The sequence below is a fragment of the Gekko japonicus genome, unplaced genomic scaffold, assembly GCF_001447785.1.
Source record: "Gekko japonicus isolate JY-2015 unplaced genomic scaffold, Gekko_japonicus_V1.1 scaffold7, whole genome shotgun sequence".
Classification (NCBI taxonomy): Eukaryota; Metazoa; Chordata; class Lepidosauria; order Squamata; family Gekkonidae; genus Gekko; species Gekko japonicus.
This window is the reverse complement of record NW_015159711.1, coordinates 977,302-1,000,361: the sequence shown is the minus strand read 5'-3', so window position 1 is coordinate 1,000,361 and position 23,060 is coordinate 977,302. Positions and strand designations below refer to the sequence as shown.

The window sequence follows — 23,060 nt, the reverse complement described above, 5'->3', positions numbered from 1 at the left end:
TACTTACAAAACATAGAGGATCTTTCTTTCTTTTTTTTAAATACATACAGCAACCAGAAAGAAAACTTATTGGAAGGTTAGTTTCATGAGCTGTGTTGACCGTAAACAATTAACCCACCCACCCCTTCCCAGCCCCAAATCCCCTCTTTTATTTTTTTGTCATTTGTGAGAGTGCGTGTATGTGTGTGTGTGTGTATGTGTGTGGGTTTAAAGGAGCTTTTAAAGTGAAGATTCATACTGTAGCAATTCATACAAGAGAGGTCCATCTCTATATCTAATTCCTACAGCGGTGGGGGTGACATACTGGAGAATGTTTATAGTCCTTCTCAACCTCCTGTCTACAAAATGAGCGTCCCAAGCTGGGTACCTCTTTCTTGGGATATCTATCTTAATGAGCGGGCCGTCAGGGTGGTAGGGTCGCCCAGATGGAGTTGATGGCACCATTGCTCTCACTTGGAAAACTGGCAGGCAAGTGTCAGCCGTGAGTTCCTCCTGTTGCTCCGTGGCCGCTCTGGTCGGCGTAGCCTGGGCCGCCCGGTACCCAGGGGTTTGGGGAGCCATGGGTTCAACATCAGGGGGCAAAGGAATGCCCCAGAGCAGCTCGGCGCAACAGGAGCTGGCAAAAATCTTAGCTCTTGGCCCCATGGGATGCAGGACGCCGTAATATAAGAGCATCAGTGCTATCCCGGCAGCGAAGCTAAGAAAGACGCAACAAAGCGCTGGCACAGCGAATGAGTCAGTGGTGTCGGGATCTCTGTAACAATACCAAAGGAGCGTCAAGGCAGCATTCTCTGTCAAGACTACGGTGTAATAGGCAAACATTCGGTATCGAGTCCGCCCTTCCTTGACATTAAACCAGCAAAAAATGTACACGATCCCTACCACCATGTTGAAGAGAATCTCCTCCCATTTAGACATGCAGAAGTCTGTCCCGCCATGGATGATCCAGAAGGCCATGGCGCACCAGTGGACCACGACAAAGATCCCAAAATAGAGCTGGAAGATGGAAGCAAAGAGGGCAAAAGAGATAACTCTGGATGAGATGGTGAAGAGGCGCCAGAAGAGGTGGATAAGGGCCCCTCTGTAGCTCATGCTCTTCTTGTCATCCCTAGAGTCCCGGAGAAGCTTGTGATAGGAGGCTAGCACCCAAGCCAGGGACATCAGGGAGGCCACAGAGGAAACACCTGCCGGAAGAACACACACAAATCCACAGAGTTAAATGGGAGATCATCCAGGGAGGGGGCAGCTGTGGAGCATGTTTACAATGCAGGTCAGGTTAGCGAAAAAGATCTAGAGGAAGAGAGAAAAAATAAGTGGAAGTGTCATTCCTTAAATTTCTAAGCTGAACACAAGCATGCTGTAATACATCTAGACCACTGTACTTGGCCGATGCTATCACCTAGAGAAGCAACAAGTGTCATTTTGTCCATGACTGGTGATGATTTATGAGGAAGCTCGTTGCCTATTGGCAGTACTTAATAGGAATTCAACACAACTACTCAGTAACATAACAAGAACTCCACTAGATCAGACCAAGACTCATCTAGTTCAGCATTTTGTTTCCTGCAGTGGCCAACCACATGCCCCAGATCACATTGTCTATGGGAAGACAACAGTAAAGCCCACGAGCCTTATCCAACTTGCCAAGACTTCCCCCCCCAAGCCCAAACTGTTGCCAATATGACCATTTAACTTCATGTTGGCCTTTCTGGATGGTACTCTAATGGAATACAAAACTTTAATGGTTATGTTAATAGGGCCACAGGCCTTCTGTCACCTGCCTCTGATCTATTATGCATCCTTCTAACTCAGCGATCCCTGGATTATGGTATCTAACAATGGGCTTCCTAGAGCTCCTTGCCCAAAGCAAAGAGTCAGCTCTGGCTTTTCTCCTCCTTGTTGGAGGAAGAGGTACTTCAGAAGAACCCAGGAGGGTTCTTTATGCATGCAGGGAGCATCCATTCAGCCACAGCACTCTCCATTTTAGGATAGATTTGCCAGGTTCTTACAGTCTGCCAGTGGAGAGCTCCATGCTGCTCCCTGGGATTATCTTGCGCATGCACAAAGCTTGCACTCCGCAATGACATCACCCAGAACTGACATCATCATGCTGGGCACATCATGCAGGGGCACTCTAGCATTTGGCCAAAAATTCTACGGTCACCATAGAGTTTTTAGTCAAATGCTAGAGCATCCCTCGCGTGACGTGCCTGGTGGGGCTCTACCGGGGTGGGGCTCGCTGGGGGTGGGACTCCCCTGCTGGCCAGTGGCAGATTGGGCCCCCCGAAATCAGAGGAAACCCCGTGCCCATCAAGGAGATGGTAACCCTATTTTAGGAGAATGCTTACCTTGCAATATCTCAACATTCTGTGATTGGCTTCTGCAACCTGCTGCCATCTGGTAGATGTTTCTTTGTTTCTATTTATTGATCTGTTTCTGAATTGTTTTAATGTTGTTTTAAACTAAAGATTTTTGTTATCACTCTGTTGTAATCGGCCCTGAGCCCTACCTGTAGGAAGGGCAGCCTAGCAAATCTAATTTAATAAATAAATAAATAATAAACCTATGGCATCCACTTTGTGATTGCTTCCTCTGGCAGCCATTTTGTGGTGGCACGTACTCCTGGTCCTCAAAATTCCAAAAGTGCCCACAGGCTTAAGGGGTGGTTCGACCCCTATTCTAACTCACATCAATAAAACATTGCTTGAAGGGGGAGATAAACATAGGCTTCACTTTTTCAAGGAGATATGTGTGATGTGTTTATGATTAGTGTATGAAGCGGTAGAGTGTATCGATGAGTTGGATCCAAGCTAAATTTTCCACCAGTAGAATAGAAGCTTCCTGCTTTCCACTCCTTACTGAAGTCCCCTGATTTCTAGGGACAGGGGATCTTGAGGAATGACATATGAGGAGTCTACAACAGGAAGGGGGAATGAGATGTAATTGCCAGTTTAATTTGGGTCCAACCCTCTGTGTGTATATAATTGAAAGATTATTATATGTTTGTGTGCGCGAGCACACGTGTTGCCTCCAGGCATCCTCAAGACATTTATAAGGTGGTAATAATAAGGGTAATGTGAAAAAAGTATGGATAATAATGAGCACCAATGATATTGTCTGGGGCTAAAGCTGGGAGTTGTCTTACAGGAGACTGAGTATATTCAGGCCTCAGAGGTCTCCTCAGGCCATTACTTGGCCAATAGTACAGCACAAGCTACCTGTCTCAGGGTCTCTGAACTAGAACCCTCTGTTAGGGTTGCCAACCTCCAAGTAGCACCTGGATGTCTCTTGCTATTACAACTGATCTACAGATGACCAAGATCAGTTTTCCTAGAGAAAATGGCTGCTTTGGAAGGTGAACTCTATGGCATTATATCCTGCTGAGGTCCCTCCCCTCTCCAAACCCTGCCTTCCCCAAGTTCCACTCCCAAAATCTCCGGGTATTTCCCAACCCAGAGCTGGCAACCCTACTCTATCAAGGTTTGCATATGACCACCCATATCTTGTCCCTGTCAAGTATTTCTTGAAAAGCTCGATGAATAATGTGCATCTGGAAACCAAGTTCTGGATCAATTTTTGAACTTTTGGCATTTCCTTTTCCAAACTGTATTTTCAGTTTTTTATACTGTTATTGGATCCAATTTCCCAGCATGATTCAGACCACAGTTAAGGAATTTTAATTTTGGTTTGGTGTGGTATGTTGAACTAGACAATATGGCATCTGCAGGGGTGTTGCCATTTTACGGATAGAATTCCTTCACTTTACAGACACTATGAGGACCCAGTCTTGCTTGAGACCATGTTTGTAAAGTGAGGGAACTCTAGCAGTAAAATGATGGTTACGTCCCCGGGGCCACCATGTGGTCTAGTTTGTCCCTAAGTAAACCAGAATCCCAATCCAGAGTGTGAATTGGGTTTGTGCTAGCCATAAGAACAAAAGAGAAGCCAATATGGGATCATCCAGTCCAACACTCTGTCACACAGTGGCCAAAAATACCAGGTGCCATCAGGAAGTCCAGCAGTGAGGCTAGGACACTAGAAACCCTCCCACTGTTGCCCCTCCCCAAGCACCAAGAATACAGGGCATCACTTGCCCCAGACCGAGAGTTCCTATCTATACCCAATGGGCTGGACCCCGTGATTGCACATGCAGAAGGCATGTGTGATGGTGGATTTGTGTCCACCTTCCCTTTTTCTACAGCAACGTGCTGTGATCCCCCAAAGACATGACATCCATGTAGAAAAAACAAACACCAAAAAGCCATGAGAAGGGCTGCAGTCAGCAGAGGCAATTGCTTGCCTGTTACACATTTGGAAGTTTCAACCAAATGTTTATATATAACACATTTCACACATTACTTTACCAGTTCTCATTACAATAGTCCTGTAAGGTAAACTAGGAGAGGGGTAGTCAAACTGCGGCTCAGGAGCTACATGCAGCTCTTTCACACATATTGTGTGGCTTCTGGCAGGGTGGCTGGGGAAGCAAAGAGGCATGCCTCCCTGATCGGTCTTCTCTTCCCCAGCCAGTGTTCCCCTCCCAGGGTAGGCTTGAGGTATGGGGGGGGGGGAGAAGAGAAAGAAAGCAACTTTAACTTTAAATGCATTCTCAAAGCTCCCCCCCCCCACCAGCTGGCTTGGAGAAGGCATTTGCTTGTTTAAATCCCTTCTCCAAGCCAGCCAGTGTAGGGGCATGAAGGGCCTTGGAGGACGCATTTAAAGTTAAAGTTGCTTTGTTTCCATCTCTCTCTCCCTCCCTCCCTCCCTCCCTCCATTTGCTTTCTTTCCATCTTTCTTTCACTTTCTCTCTCTTTCTCCCCTCCCTCCTCATCTAAAGTTAAATATGTTTCCCACGCCGCGAAAATATTTAAAGTTAAAGTTGCTTTCTTTCCACCTCTCTCTCTCTCTCTCTCTCTCTCTCTCTCTCTCTCTCTCTTCTGCTTCTTTCCTCCCTCTCCCATCTATTTGCTTTCTTTCCACCCCTTTCTTTCTTTCTTCCTTCCTTCCTCCCACTCCCTCCCCCATCTATTTGCTTTCTTTGTTTTTTCTCTCTCTTTCCCCCTTCCTCCCTCCCTTCCCCATCTATTTGCTTTCTTTCCATCTTCCTTCCTTTCTTCCCCCTCCCTCCCCGTCTATTTGCTTTCCTTGTTTCCCTCTCTCTCTTTCCAACTCTTTCATTCTTTCTTTCCACCCCCCCCTCTCTCTCTCTCAGACAAATAACTACCATTAGCAAACAAATATCATTGGACAAATAAATATCAATATCAATTTTTACCCCTTTTGTTTTTATTTTTGGCAGTCTCATTTAATGTTAATAAAAAGCAAATTTGCAAAATTTTCAGTGAAAATGTGTGTGTAATATTTGTTCATGTCCTGAGGCTCTCAAACATCTGATGTTCGTTCTATGTGGCTCTTACATTAAGCAAATTTGGCCACCCCTGGACTAGTATTATCCCTACTCTGCACAGGAGGGAGGAACTGGGGCTGAGAGACTGGCTCACTTAAGACTACCTATTGTTAAGCTGTGTACTGTGTATAGTTCTGTTTGGCATATCTCAAAAAGGATATTGCAGAGCTGGTGAAAGTGTAGAAGAGGGCAACCAGAACAATTAAAGGGTTTGAGCACGTTTCCTGTGAGTAAAGGCCTCAGAGTCTGGGACTTCACAATTTTAAGAAAAAAATGAGTGCAGTGTGACATGAAAGAGGTTCATATAATTATGCATGGAGAGGAGAAAGTGGGTAGAGAAAACTTTTTCTCCCTTCTCCACAATACTCTGGGGCATCTAATGAAACTGATGAGTGATAGATTCAGGATGGACAAAAGGGAATATTTATTCACTCAAAGAATTATCATGGAATTCACTACCAGTGGAGGTAGTGCTAGCCACTAGCATAGCTGGCTGTTGTGGTAAGAAAATTTAGAAATATAGGTGGTTTGGGTTTAAAATGAACCAAACAGTTTATGCAATCCATATATATCTGTCTTTGCCCTTGCAGGCAGACAGCCTTGGCCTGTTTGAATCAGACCCCATGAGTCTTTGCAAGCCTTTTTTGTCCCAGGAGGATCTCTTTCTTGGTCACACACGCAAAAATGTAACACATTCCATTCCCAGCCACAGATGTGAGACTTGCCAATATCCCCAATTTCCTAGGCCATAAAATATATGATCATTTGGGAAGGTGGCAGACTTCAATCCATAAGACTAACTTCCTGAGATACAGAGGGTTCACACACACACCCTGCTTTCATCTCTCTGATAACATCAAAGGACAGTTCATTTCCCACATTGGGGAACACCTGGAAGAAACAATGACACTGTATTGATCCTGTAAAATGTGTACACTTTTGTTGTGTGAGACCAAGGAAAGGAAACAAATTTCCTGCAGGACAGTTTCAACTTCTATGAAACAATTTACAGTAGGCAATTTCCACTTGTAAATGGTAACTGTAATATGATTATCAAGGGACCCCTTTGATCTTTGGTATAAATACTGGTCAGTTACAACAGATCCCTGCTGACTCCCGTTAGGAGTCAGTCAGAGAGGCCTCTCGTCCGCGCATGCATGGGGTGAGGGAAACTTTGCTGCATGTTTATTTTTCTGTGTATTCCATCAATGTTTAGGAAATAGGATTCTACTGTGTGGCAGGCTGGCACAGCGTCTTGCGGTCATCTTGCCAGACAAATCTCTGAAGGTTTTTCTATAATAAAGATAAGTTTTATTTTAAGAAGAGACCTTTGAATGTATCTGCCAGAGCCTTAGTGATTTCCAAGCTTACACCACTGCCTTGGGGTAAGGAGGCATCACTCAGGAGACACACGAACCAGAGGGGGGAGAGTGTGGGTGGCATGGGTAAACACACTTTCACAAACACATGCAGCCATCCACATTTCTCTGCCAACAGCTGTAAAGGGGATTAGACAGCTGCATTGAGGATAAGTCCATCAGTGACTATTAGCCATGGTGACTTAACTGAACCTCCACAACCAGAGGCAGTACACCTCTGAATACCAGTGTTAGGAGGCAACATCAGGGGAAGACTTTGGCCTGTTTGTTGACTCTCCAGGGTAACTGGTTGGCCACTTTGAAATAGGTTGCTGGACTAGATGGACTGCTGGCAAGGCCGGCCCAAGGTGTTTCTGTGCCCTAGGCGAGCACAGATGCCAACCTCCCGGTGGGGCCTGGAGACCTCCCAGCTGGTGTGCGGCGCCTCGGGGCGAAGCTTGGCTTTGCCGTGGCGCTTCCCTGCGTCGCGCCCCTTCTCCCCCAGCTCCCGGCTCCTCTCTGGCCTGGCAGCGAAGGCTCGCCGTCCTCCTCGCCCCGGGGGGGGGGTTCCGGAGAGCGCATGCGTGAGTCCCATTTCTTCTGGGGAAAGGCTGCTGCTGCTTGGCAAGACCGGGGCAGCCTCTCCGAGGCCAGGCAAGAGGTTGACTCCGAGGCCCCCCTCCCAGTGCCGCCTCCCACTTCCCCCAAGGAGCAAAGCATGCACGGAGGATGGGGGGGCGCGATATGGAGATGCAGCCCCTTTGCCGGCCAGGCTGTTGGCACCTGGGGTTTTTCATGCCGCAGAAGGGCACCGCCAGGAGGTCACTGCGCCGAAGGGCCCCTCTTTCCCGCTGCGCCTCCCGCAAAGGCCCACCCCCTTCTCGTGCTCCCGGTCTCTGGGAGTTCTGTGTTTTCTCCTGCTCCTTTATGCACCTTTGCAAATCCAAAGCTCAGAACAATAGAAAAGCTGCCGGGAGAGAACGTGGTCTCGCGCCACTGCGCCCCCGGGGCTGGGACCATTCTGCAGCGGCTTGCTCTGCCACAGGGGTCACTCAAGGAGCAGGGCTTTTGGCGGGGGCTGGGGGGCTTTGGCGGGTGGGCGGGCCCAGTTTGGCACCCTAAGGTCCAGCCCGCGCTCTAGGCGAATGCCTAGTTTGCCTAGCGGGTGAGCCGGCCCTGACTGCTGGTCTGATCCTTTACATGTTCTTACCTAGTGAGTTCATGGCAGAGGCAAGATTCAAATTGGGGACCCCCTGGTTCACTCTTAGCCATGCTGCACCAGTTTCCTAGATTGTAACCATAGTTCGGCATGAAATCTGAACTGAGCCAGTGTCTTCTTTGGAACGTCAGAGGTATATTGTTGCTCTTTAGCAGATCCTCGTACTGTTTTATCATTTTCTAGTTCTTGTTTGAAGCATTCTGCCCTCCCTGCAAGGCACAGACTGAAGGGGGGGGATGGGAGATGTTTGTGTATTCCCTAACAACAAATTATGGCTCTCACCCTGACAACCTTCTTTCCAGGACCAGTCAAGCTTATACCAAGTGGAGAGAGCCCTGGGAAAAGGGTGAATGGGAATTTACTGAGAGATTTCAGAGGCAAGAGCAGAACGAACTTTGCTCCAAAGAGGGTAGCATTTCCTAGACCGTAGGGAACAAATCTCAGCCTTGGTGGTATGTTCTAGGCCATGGGGATGAATCAAGGGAAGCCATCAATGCACGCAGGAAAGCAAACAGGCTGAGCTGAGGTCACTTACATGGTAAGGTTTCTGCACGGTTCTTTTGGATCATTATGCAGAGCTGTAGCACCAATTGGGGGGCGCTCTCCAGGAAAGTCTCCAAGAGGCGTAGCATGTTGACGTCTGCATACTCGTACATCATAGCCCAATAGAAGCGCCGCTGGTGTTCCTTTTGCCTCTGGCTCTGGATCCCCAGGTACATGGTTCGGATATACCTGGAAAGAAGGGAAAAAAGACAGGGAGATGGTGAGCTGATGACAGGGCTGGGTTAAAAGATACTCATTCCTCTCTATCAGTCCTGAGGTTGGTATGCTGGTCAAATTTACGAGTAAATTAACTACATTTTGTAGTGATCCCCAACATGCCTGCCAATATTTCCCTGGAGCCCACTTGCTTCCTACCAAAAGCATCCTTTTCCTAAAGCAAAGGACCAATCTTGGCTTTCCTTCTCTTCCCTGGAGCAGGAGGTTCTTCAGAAGGCCCTAGGAGGCATTGCCTTTGGGTCTGCAGGGAGCACCCATGAGGATATAGCTGCTTGGTTTGGAACCTCCCAACATTTTGCACTTGGGCCCCAGGGCTGGCTGTATGCTTTGAGGGGCCCTGTCTGCCCACCTCCTCCCCACATACCTTTCTGCCCTACCTGTGTGCTCCCCCCACCTTCTCCCACTCGTAAGCCCTCCTACTGCCCACAAGCAGTCTGCACCACCTGCACACCCTTTCCCCAGAAGCACTGGTCAGTGCATGCAGCTGGGGGTGCTGCTGGTGGCCACTGCCTCTGTGCACCAGATGCCTTTCCCTAATGATGCTGGCAGATGGGACCATGGATGGCAGTGCACTTCAAGCAGACAGATGGGGAAGGGCATGCAGGCAGGTAGCAGGAGAGATGCGTGGGCGGAGGTGAGCAGCAGAGGGCTCCACCTCCTGGCAGCTGCCCCGTCGGAGGGTATGCGGATGCCGGCCTGGCTTGCCCCTTCCCCTGGCAGCCATTTTTTCATTGGTCCCGCCTCCTTTGGCAGTCATTTTGTGGTGGCACCTACAACCCTTTCTCAAAATGCCGAAAGAGCCCATAGGCTCAACAAGTTTGGGCCTGGCCTATTATTTGATCACAGGTACTCAATGAAGCCACGAATGCTGCTGTATAGGTGGCCGCTAACTTTTTAATTTCATTATCGTTTCATTTGTTAGCAAGGACGGGACTAGTGGCAAGCAGTGCTCATCCTGTTGGCCCTCTGCTCGAATGGCAGACGTCTCTCAATCCTAGGGTTGCCAGGTCCTCCCTGGCCACTGGTGGGGGTGGGGAGTAGGGTTGCCAGATCCAGGTTGGGAAACTCCTGGAGATTAGGGGGTGGAGCCTAGGGAGGACAGAGGCCTCAGTGGGGTACAGTGCCACAGACTCCTCCCTCCAAAGCATTCATTTTCTCCAGAGGAGCTGATCTTTGTAGTCTGGAGATGAGCTGTGATCCCAGGGCGTCCCCAGGTCCCACCTGGAGGCTGGCATCCCTACTTAATCAGAACAAGAACACAAGCAGCCCTCAGTGAAACTGGTCACTGCCTAATTTGAAAATTCACTGCAATTATTTAAAAATTAATTTCATTGTTTCTCTATAACAAATTCTTTTTTGCAGTCACCTAAGTTAACGGGGCAAATGACCATTAAAGTGTCGTATCTGTTATTCAAATAATGTTAATTTAAATATATATATATTATTTGACCAGAGAATGGACTGCATTTTTTTTGGTGGGTCAGATACTCAATTCTAATCAATTTATTGCTTCCTCAGTCCCTTTGATTGTTGGATTCTCTGGACTTGGTACTGCCAGGGAACCACGACAAAGTAGCAGAATGCTCAAGTCTTCTTTAACGCAGCAGAGCTGGGACTAGGTATGGCAGCAAGCAAGGATACATGGAGTCAACAATCAGATCTTAACACTAACAAACAACTTTTATTAAAGGAAATACATACTGGAGAGTGCAGGTAAGAGATGGGGATAGATTACCTATTCTATCTGGCTAGATGTGTTGGATACTGGATACATGTCCAGCCTCCATGGTGCAAGATGAAGAGATCATGCACCCTGTTTGTGTTAGAGAGAAGTGTGAGAGAGTGGAAACAGAGGAAATTGCCCCTAAGGGTATTATTCTACTTCAAAGGAAAGGATCAGATAGCAGGCAGGCAGGAAGGAAGGAAGGAAGAGGAGGAGGAGGAGGAGATTGGATGTATACCCCACCTTTCCGCCCTTCACTACCTGAGGGAGTCTCAAAATGGCTTACAATCTCCTTTCCCTTCCCCTCCCCACAACAGACACCCTGTGAGGTAGGTGGGGCTGAGAGAGCTCTTTCGAGAACTGCTCTTTCGAGAACAGCTCTGAAAGAACTTGTAACTGACCCAAGGTCACACCAGCAGCTGCATGTGGAGGAGTGGGGAATCAAACCTGGTCCCCCAGATTAGAGTCTGTGCTCCTAACCACAACACTGGCTCTCTATGTGTCCTGACCTCTCTGTCTGTCTAAACTCCTTGGTGTCATCTCCCAAGTCTGAGGCAGGAGACAGCTCCAAAGTCCTCCACTTCCAACACCGACAAGAATAAAACATTCCTTTGCCCATTTAATATGGTTCCCTGCATACCCTCAGTACCTATCACATTTTTCTGTTTGGAAATTCTTTCTCATTACAGGCTCCCACTGTCCCTGTTATTTGGGCCAGTCTCTGTTGTTTGGTACCTTTCATGGTCATCTGTTTAGTTCATTGGTATCCTGCCCTTCCTCCTAAGATCTCAGAACAGTGCCCACGGTTTTCCTTTTCCCCATGGTGTCTTCACAACACCCCTGTGAGGTAGGTTAGTGTGAGAAAGTGGACTAGCCTGAGGTCGCCTGGCAAGTTCCATGGCTGAGTAGGGATCTGAACTCAGGTCTCCCAAATCCTAGTCTGATACACTGACTCTTTGACGCTATCTAATCACTCTAATCACACTCTATAATCTAGCTCTATAAGACTGGTAAAAACTCCCTTCGGGAAAGATATGGGGGGGGGGAAAATCTCTTTTAAAAACATTTCACAGATGCCCGCACAACTGTGGGAGTTCTACACCATTTAGTCCCCACCCCCACCCCATCTCTGAATAGGCTTGGGATTTGGAACACCAGGCAACAGCCGTGAGGCTGATTCACTGCCACAGGAGGTGGTGGCGGCTACATGCATGGAGGGCTTCAAGAGGGAATCAGATAAGCATATGGAGCAGAGGGCCATCAGTGGCTATTAGCCACAAGGTATGGATAGGAACTCTCAGGCTGGGGCAAGTGATGCTCTGTATTCTTGGTGCTTGGGGCGGGGCAGTGGGAGGGCTTCTAGTGTCCTGGCCCCACTGGTGGACCTCCTGATGGCACCTGGTATTTTTGGCCACTGTGTGACAGAGTGTTGGACTGGATGGGCCATTGGCCTGATTCAACATTGGCTTCTCTTATGTTCTTATGAGACCAGTCACTGAGCCTCAGTCCTGCCTCTTTCTCACAGGTTGCCTTTTAAAGCCTGAACTGACCCGTAGGCATGAGCTGGGGAAGGCCAAAGATATCGTAGCCTTTGACTCCGAGCCTGCAACTGCCGATGGGGGGGGGGGTCTGCCCTGCAATTAGTGGTCTCCCCTCCCCATGCTTTGAACCTCCATTGGGGAGAAAAGTACCATATAAATCCTACAACGACAATCATAATCATACCAATAGAGGTGATATGGGGAGGGAGGAGTTGTGTCTGGACTTGAAATGGTCACACAGATGCTAGTGTTTGCTTGCCTCTCATCTCCAGCCCCTGTACTGTTCACAGACGCTTGCTGGACATGATTGCTAGTAAGCAGGGGTCATTTCGTAGAAAAAGAGGTGCAGGAGCTCATTAGCATAACTCATTAGCATAACTTATTTGCATATGCCACACCCCCTGACATCACCAGAAGTGTGTCAGAAGGTAACACTCACCGCTCAGGCTCCACTGGACTGTTTTGGATTGCTAGCTATTGGGGGGGGGGCGTGCAGATCTGTCCTCTCAGAGGAGGGAGAGCTTGTACCTGAATAAAACTTGGTCTTAAAGGTGCCACTGGACTGTTTTGGACTGGGTGGGGGGGCTCTGCAACTTACCTGGCTGCTTCTTGCTCTGACTGAGGGCTGCTGGGAGCAGGGGGTCGGGCTTGTTGAATGTGCCCACCCCATGGGCTCTTTACTGCCGGAGCTCTGCTCCTGTGCGCTCCTGCAGGAAATGACCCCTGCTAGTAAGTACAACCAAATCTATCATGATAGCAGTGGACAGTGGCTTGTGTTTTCTTCAAGCTCAAGATTCAGGTCAATTTCCCGAGGCACCCTTTCTTCACAAGCTAGTGCGAGACAGCCAGTTGCACAGTGAATTGATGTGAGGTACCAGTAGCATTGAAGAACTGTCAGCAGTCTGTAGTGGGGGTGGGGGTTGAACCTTGTCAGGAGGATGTCACAAGTTTATAAGGCTAGTGGCCAGAACAGACAGGTTGAAGATCATGGATGTCTGCCAATCTGTCAAAAAATAAATTATGTGTTTGTATAGCCATGACAAGGGTCAGGACCAACATTTCAGCCCCTTACTCAATTTTGTTAATCAGATCTGGGATCCCTGCACTGTTATTAGCTTTCTTTGAAAACCCCATCTTCTGGGGTTATGGCGTGTGGAACATGGTGCCTCTTAGCAAAACTGAGCAGGGATCAGAGGTCTACATCCCTTGGCCACTTCTATCTTGGCTGTGTGTGTGTGCAGACAGAGGTCCCTGTTCTTCTGCATGTTTGCTTTGGCTCTGAGGGGGTCCCTGTTTTTGTCTGCCAAATGTCAGAACGTGTGCCTCATGTGTCATAGGTTTGAACTCAGAAGAGGCTGTAGGTCAGGTTTAGTGGTAGAGCATCAGTTTTGTGTGCAGAAAGTCCCAGGTTCAATCCACAGCATTTCCAATTAAAAGGATCAGGTAGGAGATGGTGTGAAAGATCTCTGCTTTGAGACCCTCAAGAGATACTGACCTTTCAGACCAACGGTCTGATTCAGTATAAGGCAGCTTCATGTGTCCATGTTTGGATCTTACTACTGAAAATATGTTTGGAGGTTAATTCTTGTTTTGGTAGCTGCAAAAATAAAATAAACAAGGCCTGCTGGGGAAAAACTGAAAGGTGAAACCTATTCTGAAAAAGCAAGCAGGAAATGATTCTGATCAGCCACACGGTGGCGATCTGATCTAAAGATCAGGAGGAATTCGGGAAGGCACCATGGCCTGAACAAAACCTCTTTTTTCACTCCACTTTAGTATTGTGCCGAATTTCCATTAGGTTCAGCTTCTCCTGTGAGAACAGCCATTTCAGGAGTTGAAAATGTTTGTGAAAAACCCCAACCTTTCAGTCTCCTATTCATTTTTCATACTGCTGCTGCTTTGGCACCATATTTTTGACTTGCAGGCCCCCCCCCCCCACTGCCTAGTCCCAATCAGTCAGAGAACACATAGGGAATAGGTTGACATCACATACCTAGACAGCCAATTGGATTTGGTCAAGGGATGATGTCACTGGGAAGCAAATCAAGCCTTTCCATTCACCTCCTCCTAGATGGGGCAGGAATAGGAACCACATCTTCAGGGCACAACTAATTGGGATAATGTTTTGTGTTTTCATTGCCTATCAGGGCCATGGCAAGATTTTTGGATGTACATGACTAATTGGACAAAGCTACACATGTGAATGGAAAAGGTTCTCATAAAAGGTATTATGGGGACTGTGTCCTGATTTTTTTAAACATCTGCTCAACCAGTCAGCATTCTGCCCCTACTATGCACAACTGGACCGGGGTAAAAAAGTATCGGCTTGATGGCTTTAACTCCTTTATGAACAAAGCAGTGTGGGGAAATGGCTGGAAGGAAGAAGGTTGTGTTTTGCAGAGGAGAAAAAAATGGTTGCAAGATATGCTCCTGGCTTTGCAGGATGCAATTTAAACAACTGTTGCTCCCTTCCAAGTGTCCAAGAGGTCCAGGTCCACAAGACAGACTCCTATAATAACCTCCGATGAATTCCAGCTTGATGACTTCTGGACAGCTTCACTTGGGTCTCCTCTCTGACAGCTGAAATGTAAATCACCTCGGATAATGATATTTGCAGAGCAGCCTGCCAGATTTGATGGCTCTGGTTATCAGTGCCCCACCGTTGTTTGAACAGCAACAGGCAGGGGAGTGTGACTGATCTTCAGTATGGATTGAGAAGGTAGCTGGCTGGCAGGGTAACAGGTAGGGTGGGAAACAGAGGAAGGCCAGGCAGGAAAAGACACCTGGAATAAACTAGGGAGCCACAGACCCTGCCCTGGAAGCATTTTCAGCCAGTCGAATCCAGAAGGGGAATCAAAGGGTCATTTCAGGGGTGGAGCTGGGATGGGTCCTGGAAGACTGCTAGTGTTCATTCTCTTCTGCATTGACTGGATCGCCACAAGGGTATTAGCAGTGCAGAGACCAGAAGCCTCCCCGTTTGTGTCCTGGCTGAAATTGGGGAAATAGATTTGGTAGACTCAGGTCAAGGGAAGAGGATGCGGCTGGGATCGGTCAGACCAGCAGGAAGCTGGCAGTACATAATCATAATGTGCGACATTTATATAGTGTAAGTGTTTTCCAAGCGCACTGCATATGTTTTCAGTAATTCTTATAACAACCCTCAAACGCAGGGTTATCCTTGTGTGTATCTAGAAGGCTGAGTGGATAGTAGAGGCAAGAGCCGATTAGGGGGCATGTGTCAGTGGTAGAGCAGCTGTTTAGGGTTTCCAACTCCAGATTGGGAAATTCCTGGAGATTTGGGGGGTGGAGAAGGTTTAGGGAAGGACCTCAGCAGGGTGTTATGCCTTAGACTTCACCCTCCAAAGCAGCCGTCGTCTGCGGGAAAACTGACCCCTGTCATCTGGAGATCAGTAATTCCAGGAGATCTCCAGGCCCACCTGATGGCTGGCAACACTGCATCTGCTTGGCATGCAGAAGGTCCCAGATTCAATCCCTGGCATCACAAAGGGTCCAGTAGTAGGTGATATGAGAAGACCTCAGCCTGAGACTCTGGAGTGCCACCGCCAGTCAGAATAGATGATACTGGCCTGGATAGATCAGTGGCCTGACTCGCTATAAGGTAGTTTCATGTATTCGTGCACCCCCAGCCTGGATAGCCCAGGCCAGCCTGATCCTGTTGGAAGCTAAGCAGTGTCAGCCCTGGCAAGTATCTGGACGGGAGCTCTTCAAGGAACATCCAGGTGGTGATGTACAGGCAGGCAGTGGCAAGTCACCTCTGAAGGTCTCTTCCCTTGAAAACCCTATGAAGTTGCCATAGGTCAGCTGTGACTTGATGGCAAAAAGAAGGGGGGGGGAAGGGTTTTCTGGTCAACCTTTTAACTCCTACGTAGCCTATTTCAAAACAAGCCTGCCAAGCGGGACATTTTGGGAATGGATGTAGAAGGCACAGAGATATTGAGGTCTGACAAACCAACAGCTATGGAGATAGCCCTGCTCCTGTAAGAAGGAAAGGGGTAGTCAGACTACCGTATTCTAGAGCTTCTGTCCCTGAGGTGCTAGTGTTTTACTTGCAGGGAGCTCTGGAAGCTTTCAGCAGTGCAAGCCTCAGCTAGCAGACTGAAGTGGTACGGTCCATTCCACCACCCTGAGGACTCTACCACCGCATGCTCATCTTACTGTGCTGCATGTGTCGATCCAGCCCCGCCCTCCTCTTCTTTAAGAACCATTTTTTTTCCTGCCTCCGTTTGCACTTGGGTTAATTAATGGCTGATTAACTCCAGCTAGCTAACGTGTTTCTAAATGTTAGCTAACCTTGTTCCTCAGCAGTTTGTAGTAAATGGCAAATGTTCGTGTCCCGGAACAAATGTTTGCGGAGTGTCTAGACTAGACTTGACAAATGGGTCAGTAAACTCAAGTGGATTGGTTGGCAATCAATGAAAGGGGAAAAACAGCAGCCAAGGTTTGAGCCAGCCGTGAAGGAGAAACAAAGCTCTCCCCCAGTATCCAGAAAGCCAGCTTCAATTCTGGATGGCTTGGGCTGCCTCTCTCTACTACCTCACAGCCATTGGTTTGCAAAAGTGGTGGCACCTGGGCCTGAATGCCTCTGAGCATGCACAGAGTTCTCCACCCCTGAGAAATTCAGAATACCACCTGGGACTGAGGGGAACCTTCATAGATTTGAAGAAATTACAGAGTGGTTTCTACAGTTGTCATGATCCTAGACCCAAGTCTGCAGAATGAACAACCTGTAGGACCTCAAGGAAACCTCTCTTTCACAAAGGCCTGAATCCTTGTGTAATTTCTGCAGTAGGCCTACATTCCCCCGGACCTTTCAAACTTCAGGATAGGACTGGGGGGAAATGGAGGGAAAAGCAGAAGCCAGTGGCTGCCCAGGAGGCAGAACTCTAACAGTAGGCACATAAAGCCCTGAACGGAGAAGGAGGGTCTTCCTTTCCAGAAGCTGAGTGGCAGGGGGCTACGGTTGCCAGGTCCCCCCTGGCCACAGGGATGGGGGGTAGGGTCGCCAGTAGGGTTGCCAACCCCCCCCAGTTTGGCAGGGGTCCCCCACTTTTTTGGGGGTTCTATTTGCTGCCGACCAGCTGGCTGATGGGGGAAGCCCCGCCCCCAAGCCCCAACACCCGCAGTTACCCCTCTCCCTTCTCCCTGCACTTAAGTGCAGGGAGATGGCATTTCCCGTGTGCCCGATCTCCAAGTCCATCGGGGGGACGGACGTTCCCAATGTGGTGTCATCACGCCGGGGTTGCCCCGCCCCCTCCGGGAATGCCCCCCCCAAGCTAAAATGGACTAGGCATCCCTATTTGCCAGATCCAGGTTGGGAAACCCCTGGAGATTTGGGGGTAGAGCCTGGGGAGGACATGGAGGGCAGAGGTACAGTGCCTTTAAGCCAACCCTCCAAAGCATCCCTTTTCTCCAGGGGAGTGGATCTCTGTAGTCTGGAGACGAGCTGTCATTCTGGGGGATCCCCAGGTCATTGGTATCCCTACAGTGGGCCTACTTTTGGAGGGAGTTGATCCCTCGCCTATGGTGGGGTTAGTCTGCCCTACTGGGGTCAGGTAGTGGAAGAGCAGGAACTAAAATAATGCAGTCACTTCAGGGAGTTTTGCTGTTTTCTGGCCAGCTTCTCCCTTTGTGAGTTGTAATTGTAGCATCCCTGTATTAATTCTTCCCCATGTTTGTGATTTTTCTCCTATTTGCATGCTATAATATTTGTTTAATAAGCTGTTTCTTGTATGCTCTGCCCGGGTTCTTCACGCCACAAATGTAGCCATGTCAGGGCATCGCCTGACTAAAGAGGGGGTTGCCTCGGAGCATGGAGGGTGTTCTGGGCCCTCCCCAGTAAAGGAGTAGAACCAGAGCGGTGGCAGCCAATTAAGGCCCTCGCCTGCTCCAGTCCCAAAGGGAGCAAGAGGAAAGGAGAGGGGTGTGTATGTGTGGCAAGGGGGACATTCCAACTATGGCAAACTTGCATGGCCCCCCAGCATTCTGTGACAACAGTAAAAGAGTCATCTTTTGCACATTCATACAAATCAGCAAAGGAAGAGAAGATGACAGTTTGAAAAAGGCAGAGATCTTTTAAATCATCACACCCTTCCTCCACGGAGTTCAGAGAGCCTACCTAGTTTTTGCCGCCATTTTGTTTCCCAACAGATCTATGAGGTAAATTAGACTCTGATTGCTACAAGGAGCATCAAGGGTTGGTGGGGATGAGGGTTGCCAGTTTTTAAACTGGTCCCTCTAGCTGTTCCTTAAATATCAGTTCGATGTGCAGCAAATACCAGACAATGTTATTTAGCTCCATGCTATGAAAAGCTCCAATTGCCCATTTCTGCATACGAAAACTAACTGGAAGATAATGATGGGACATATTTGAAGAGATATCCAGCATGATTAGCAGCCACTGAGAGCCCAGTCCTCCATGAATTTGTCAACTCCCCTTTTAAAGCTTTCCAAGTTGGTGGCCATGAACACATCATGTGGCAGCGAGTTCTACAGATTAACTATATGCTGTGTGAAGAAATACTTCCTTTTTTCCTGTCCTGAATCTCCCACCCTTTAGTGGATGACCCCCGGGTGTTAGTATTATGCCCACTCTCTCCATGCCATGCATAATTTTATAAACCTCTATCACATCCCCCCCCTTACCCTTTTCTAGGCTAAACAGTCCTAAGCGTTTGAACGAGTACTCATAGGGCAGCTGCTTTAGCCCCCTGATCAGTTTGGTTGCTCTTTTCTGCACCTTTTCAAACTGCAATGTCCTTCTTTCAGATGCACTGACCAGAACTGTACACTATATTCCAAGTGTGGTCTCTCCATAGATTTGTATGTGGGCCATATGATAGCAGCGGTAGCATTCTCTGTCCCTGTTCTAAGTGTGGCCAGCATGGAATTTGCGTTTTTCACAGCAGCCGCACACTGGGTCGACATTTTCATTGAGCTATCCGCTGCCACCCAAAAGTCCCTTTCTTGGTCTGTTCCTGCCAGCTCAGATCTCCTTAGTGTATATGTGAAGTTGGGGTTATTCCCCGATTCTACTTCAGCTCACACTGAATCTGGTTTGCCCTTTTAATGCCCATTCCCCCAGTTTGAAGAGATGCTTTTGGAGCTCTTCACAATCCATTTTTGTTTTACACACCCTGAATAATCGGGTCTCATCTGGAAACTATCGCCACCATGGTCTGTCTGTTTCTTATGTTAGGTTTCAGGGTAGATAGATCAGGCGTCCTGCTTATTTACTGGCTGCGTTCCCTGCCGGGCACCCTGTCTAACATGGCAGAGTTGGTCTTTAAATTGGTACTGGAGACCCCTAGACTGACTGTTTCTACCTTTCCGCAGAATATGCAAAAGAAAAATGTTCAGGGGGGCATTTTCATAAAGGGATTATAACTGCAGTATAGTGGAATTGTCCAGAAGGGTGCTTTTATAAGGGAATAGAACTACAGCTGTTGCAATGTTTCTTGTGTGTGTCGTTTTGTAGTCCTAGTCCTGTTGCACTGTTTACTGGATGCATTTTGGTTTCTGATTGAATTAAAGAATATTTTGCAACTGCTACCTCGGTTAGTCTCTTGCCTTGTAAACCCTACAGGGTCACCATAACTCTGCTGCAACTTGATGGCACTTTCCACCCCCACCCCATCTCTGGATCCCATATTCTCCCCCTCCCCCTGAATGAGTGCTCTAGCATCTGCCGGCACACATAGTTGCCCACTGTGTGAAAGAGGATGCTGGGCTAGATGGACCACTGGATCTTCGTGTGCCAAGAATGACATCTCGCCCTGTAGGTCTCTACCCATGACCACATCAGGATGCACAGGATCTGATGGGATCTTGGAATCCAGGAGAGAGACTATTGGTTTCAGTGCTAAGCTGCCACGTCCTTGCCACAACTACTAGGAAACACAAAATAAATTCAGCAATAGAAGCGATTTCCCTTAATTTGTATCGCTATTTTTCCTCTAAATTTGGCTGTTTCTGGTTCCAAATAGGCACGTTTCCAGCCTGTTCCCTGCCCCTCCTCCCCAGGAAAAGAGTGGAAGTTCCAAATGCTACAAAACTTGGGGGAAACGAGTCATTAGCAATTAATTTTATATGCAAATGTATGCTTATGGTTTGGTAAAACATATGCTGATTATAAAAACAGGGCTCTCTTTTTCCGAATCCAAAATTTAGGCTACCTGGTGACAAAATACAGAGAATTGTAGTACATATTTTAGTTGAAACAGGATCAGCTGCCATTTGAGAAGAGGGAAAGCAGATGGACAAAATCCAGGCCTGGCGTGAGAAAACCTTTAAAAAAAAAAAAAATCTATTGAATTTATGCCTGATATGTTTGCTTCCTTATAATCCACTAGAGGGCGGTGTTGAACATAATGTGTCCTTCATGTCTTCTCTCTGCTTTTCAACCAGAAGTTTCCAACTGAGATCAGGATAGGGTAACCCCAGAGTTAAAAAAACAAACCAAAAAAACCTTACAAGAGGCATGCTGTGTATTCACTGACAGCTGTATAATGCCACAAATACTGACATGGTGGACAACCTTTGGCACTGGGTAACTCTAGGTGGCTATTTAGGATGTCGCTTTTGCTGCAGCAACATTGTTGGTACAGAGGAAATGGGGGATACTTTTAGTTCAAACCACCAAGGGTTTCATGGTATGAAAGTGTGCCCTTTCCCTTTTGACACATACAGACAGATCATGTGTCACACGTCAAAAAGTTCACCTCCCTACAATTCAGGAATATAAGGCTGTGCATGAAATCATTCTGGCTCAGCCTAGCCTATCTTGCAGGAATGTTATGAAAATGAAATAGAGAGGTAGGAAGCCATGTATGCTGCCCTCTGCTTCTTCGAGGAAGGGCAGGATAAATGTGAAGAGAGTTTGATGTATGCAGGATACATTTCAGAATCAAGCCTAAGCAGTTCTACTTGGAAGTAAGTCTCATGTGTTATTTAGTGGAGTTTACTCATGGGAAAGTGTCCTTAGGACTGCAGGTTTCTTCTGCTGGCCTGTTATCCGCACAACTGCATGGTTTAAATACCGTATAGGGTTTCCTGGCTGCTAGATCTCTAAGAAGCCACATTCACCTTTATGAGCCATCTGGTTGCCAACTTCCAGGTGGTGGCTGGAGATCTCCTGGGATTGCAACAGATCTCCAGGGGACAGAGATTAGTTCACTTGGAGAAAATAGGTGCTTTGGAAGGTGGATTCTATGGCACTGTGCCCTGTTGGAGTCCCTCCCCTCCCCGAGCCCTGCTCTCCTCAGGCTCCACCCCTTAACTCTCTTGGTATTTCCCAGGCAGAGGCTGGCAGTCCTAATGATCCATGATTTTTTTAAAAAGATAGCAGCTGTGCTGGTGGGAGTAGTAGTTTTGCTCTCTTATTTTAGTAGTGGAGTGGCTGGGCAACTCTGAAATAACATAGAACGGGGGGGGGGGGGGGGAGGGGGGGGGGGGGGGCTGAATTGGGAACTCCATACTCTTGGCCTATTAGAGTCCAGAAGTCATGTGTACTGGTCATGCGCTGCATATCTGAAGAGTCTGAGAACTAGGGCTTGCAGTTTTTCTAGATACACTGCACATAGGTGGCAGCATCCAGAACACCAGAGAATCCAGAGCCTTTCTCGCTGCAGACTATAGAGTCCTTCCCCCTCCGAGACTGCCATTTTCTCCAGGGGGGCTGATCTCTGTTGTATGGAGGTCAGTTGTCATTCTAGGAGCACTCTAGTCTCCATGTGGAGGGTGGCCACCCTGTTCTCCACCCAGACATTGGCACATGGCGATGATGTCCGTGTTTTGCTCATGTGCTTGGTGGAACTAGGACTGCTGAGGAATCAACCTAGAATTCAGAATAACTTTCGCCTCATGCATAAATCCTGTGGGTGTGCAGGAGTTTCATCTATTTGTTTGAGATTATTTTCAGAGTGGATTATGCCACATTTGTTCATACGACTGTATTAGCTTTATTGATTTTGTCTGGATTTGTGTATATATAGCTACCTTCTTCATTTTATAATGGTGCCCTGTTCTAAATGTCTGCATTTGGAAACATTCCCCCCCCTCAAAAAAGTGGCGTGTGTCAATAAATTAAATACCAAACGAAGAATAAAATCAGAAGTTAGTTTGCACTTTATCTTCTTGACTATTAACATCTAGTGTCCAAATTAAAACCAGGAGACTGAGGCAGAGAGAGTAACTAACTCTGAGGACCATATAGCTACACTGAAACTGGAGAGGTCTTTTGTTATGTCCGCTGACCGCCACCAGGGGCCAGCGAATACCCCAGAGCTTGACTCTGTAAGAACAATGGGGACTAGACTCCTAGTCTCTCCACTTGGGAACCAATAGGACCATGGCGGGAGATTTAAATCCACCAACAGGACCCCAGGTGTGTATATAGTTGGCCAGCCGGCCGTTAGTCTTTTCTCTTTGTTATGTAGTGGGTTGCCGCATGGATGGACGACAGACAACGACGTGGTGCATAGCACGCTTTATTAGGCACACAACAAGACATGCGGACAAACGGCCGGCAGGCCAACTATATACACCTCTGGGGACACCCCCTGGTCACCATTGGTGGGTTTGAATCTCCCGCCATGGCTCCCATTGGTTCCCCTGTGGAGGGACTAGAATCCTAGTCCCCATTGTCTTCCAGGGCTGAAGCTCAGGTATGTGCGCTGACCTCCGGTGGCGGTCAGCGGACACAACACCCCTCCCCCCATAGTCCGGAACCCCCCCCAGGTGACATAGTCTTTCAGGTACGCTGGGGGCTGTCGCACCCGTGATGATCGTCTGGGGCCCTGTGCTGGAGCCGCCTGGGTTCCGACCTCCGGTGCGGAAGCCTGCGATGGAGCTGGGGCTTCAGCGGTCTCCAGTTCGGGTTCTGGGGACCCTATCTCCGCTGTCGGGGGCTGGCTGCCCCGCAGTGGGTCCTCTGGTGCGGGTGCGGTTATGTCTGGGGCCTCGATGGGGTCCTCTTCTAACACTGCCCGCTGCCTCGGTACTTCCGTCGTCTCGT

The 23,060-nt window shown here is 48.2% G+C and overlaps 1 protein-coding gene across 1 annotated transcript in view; it reads right to left on the bottom strand.

The window, feature by feature from the left end:
- Positions 1-219: 219 nt before the first annotated feature.
- The window catches only part of XKR6 (X-linked Kx blood group related 6), a 279,703-nt gene continuing 256,862 nt past the window's right edge, over positions 220-23,060 (bottom strand). The window contains exons 3-4 of the mRNA XM_015406829.1: positions 8,520-8,716; positions 220-1,184 (exon numbers count right to left, since the gene is read on the bottom strand). Coding sequence (XP_015262315.1) covers positions 220-1,184; positions 8,520-8,716 — 1,162 coding nt within the window. The remainder of the gene's footprint in view (positions 1,185-8,519; positions 8,717-23,060) is intronic.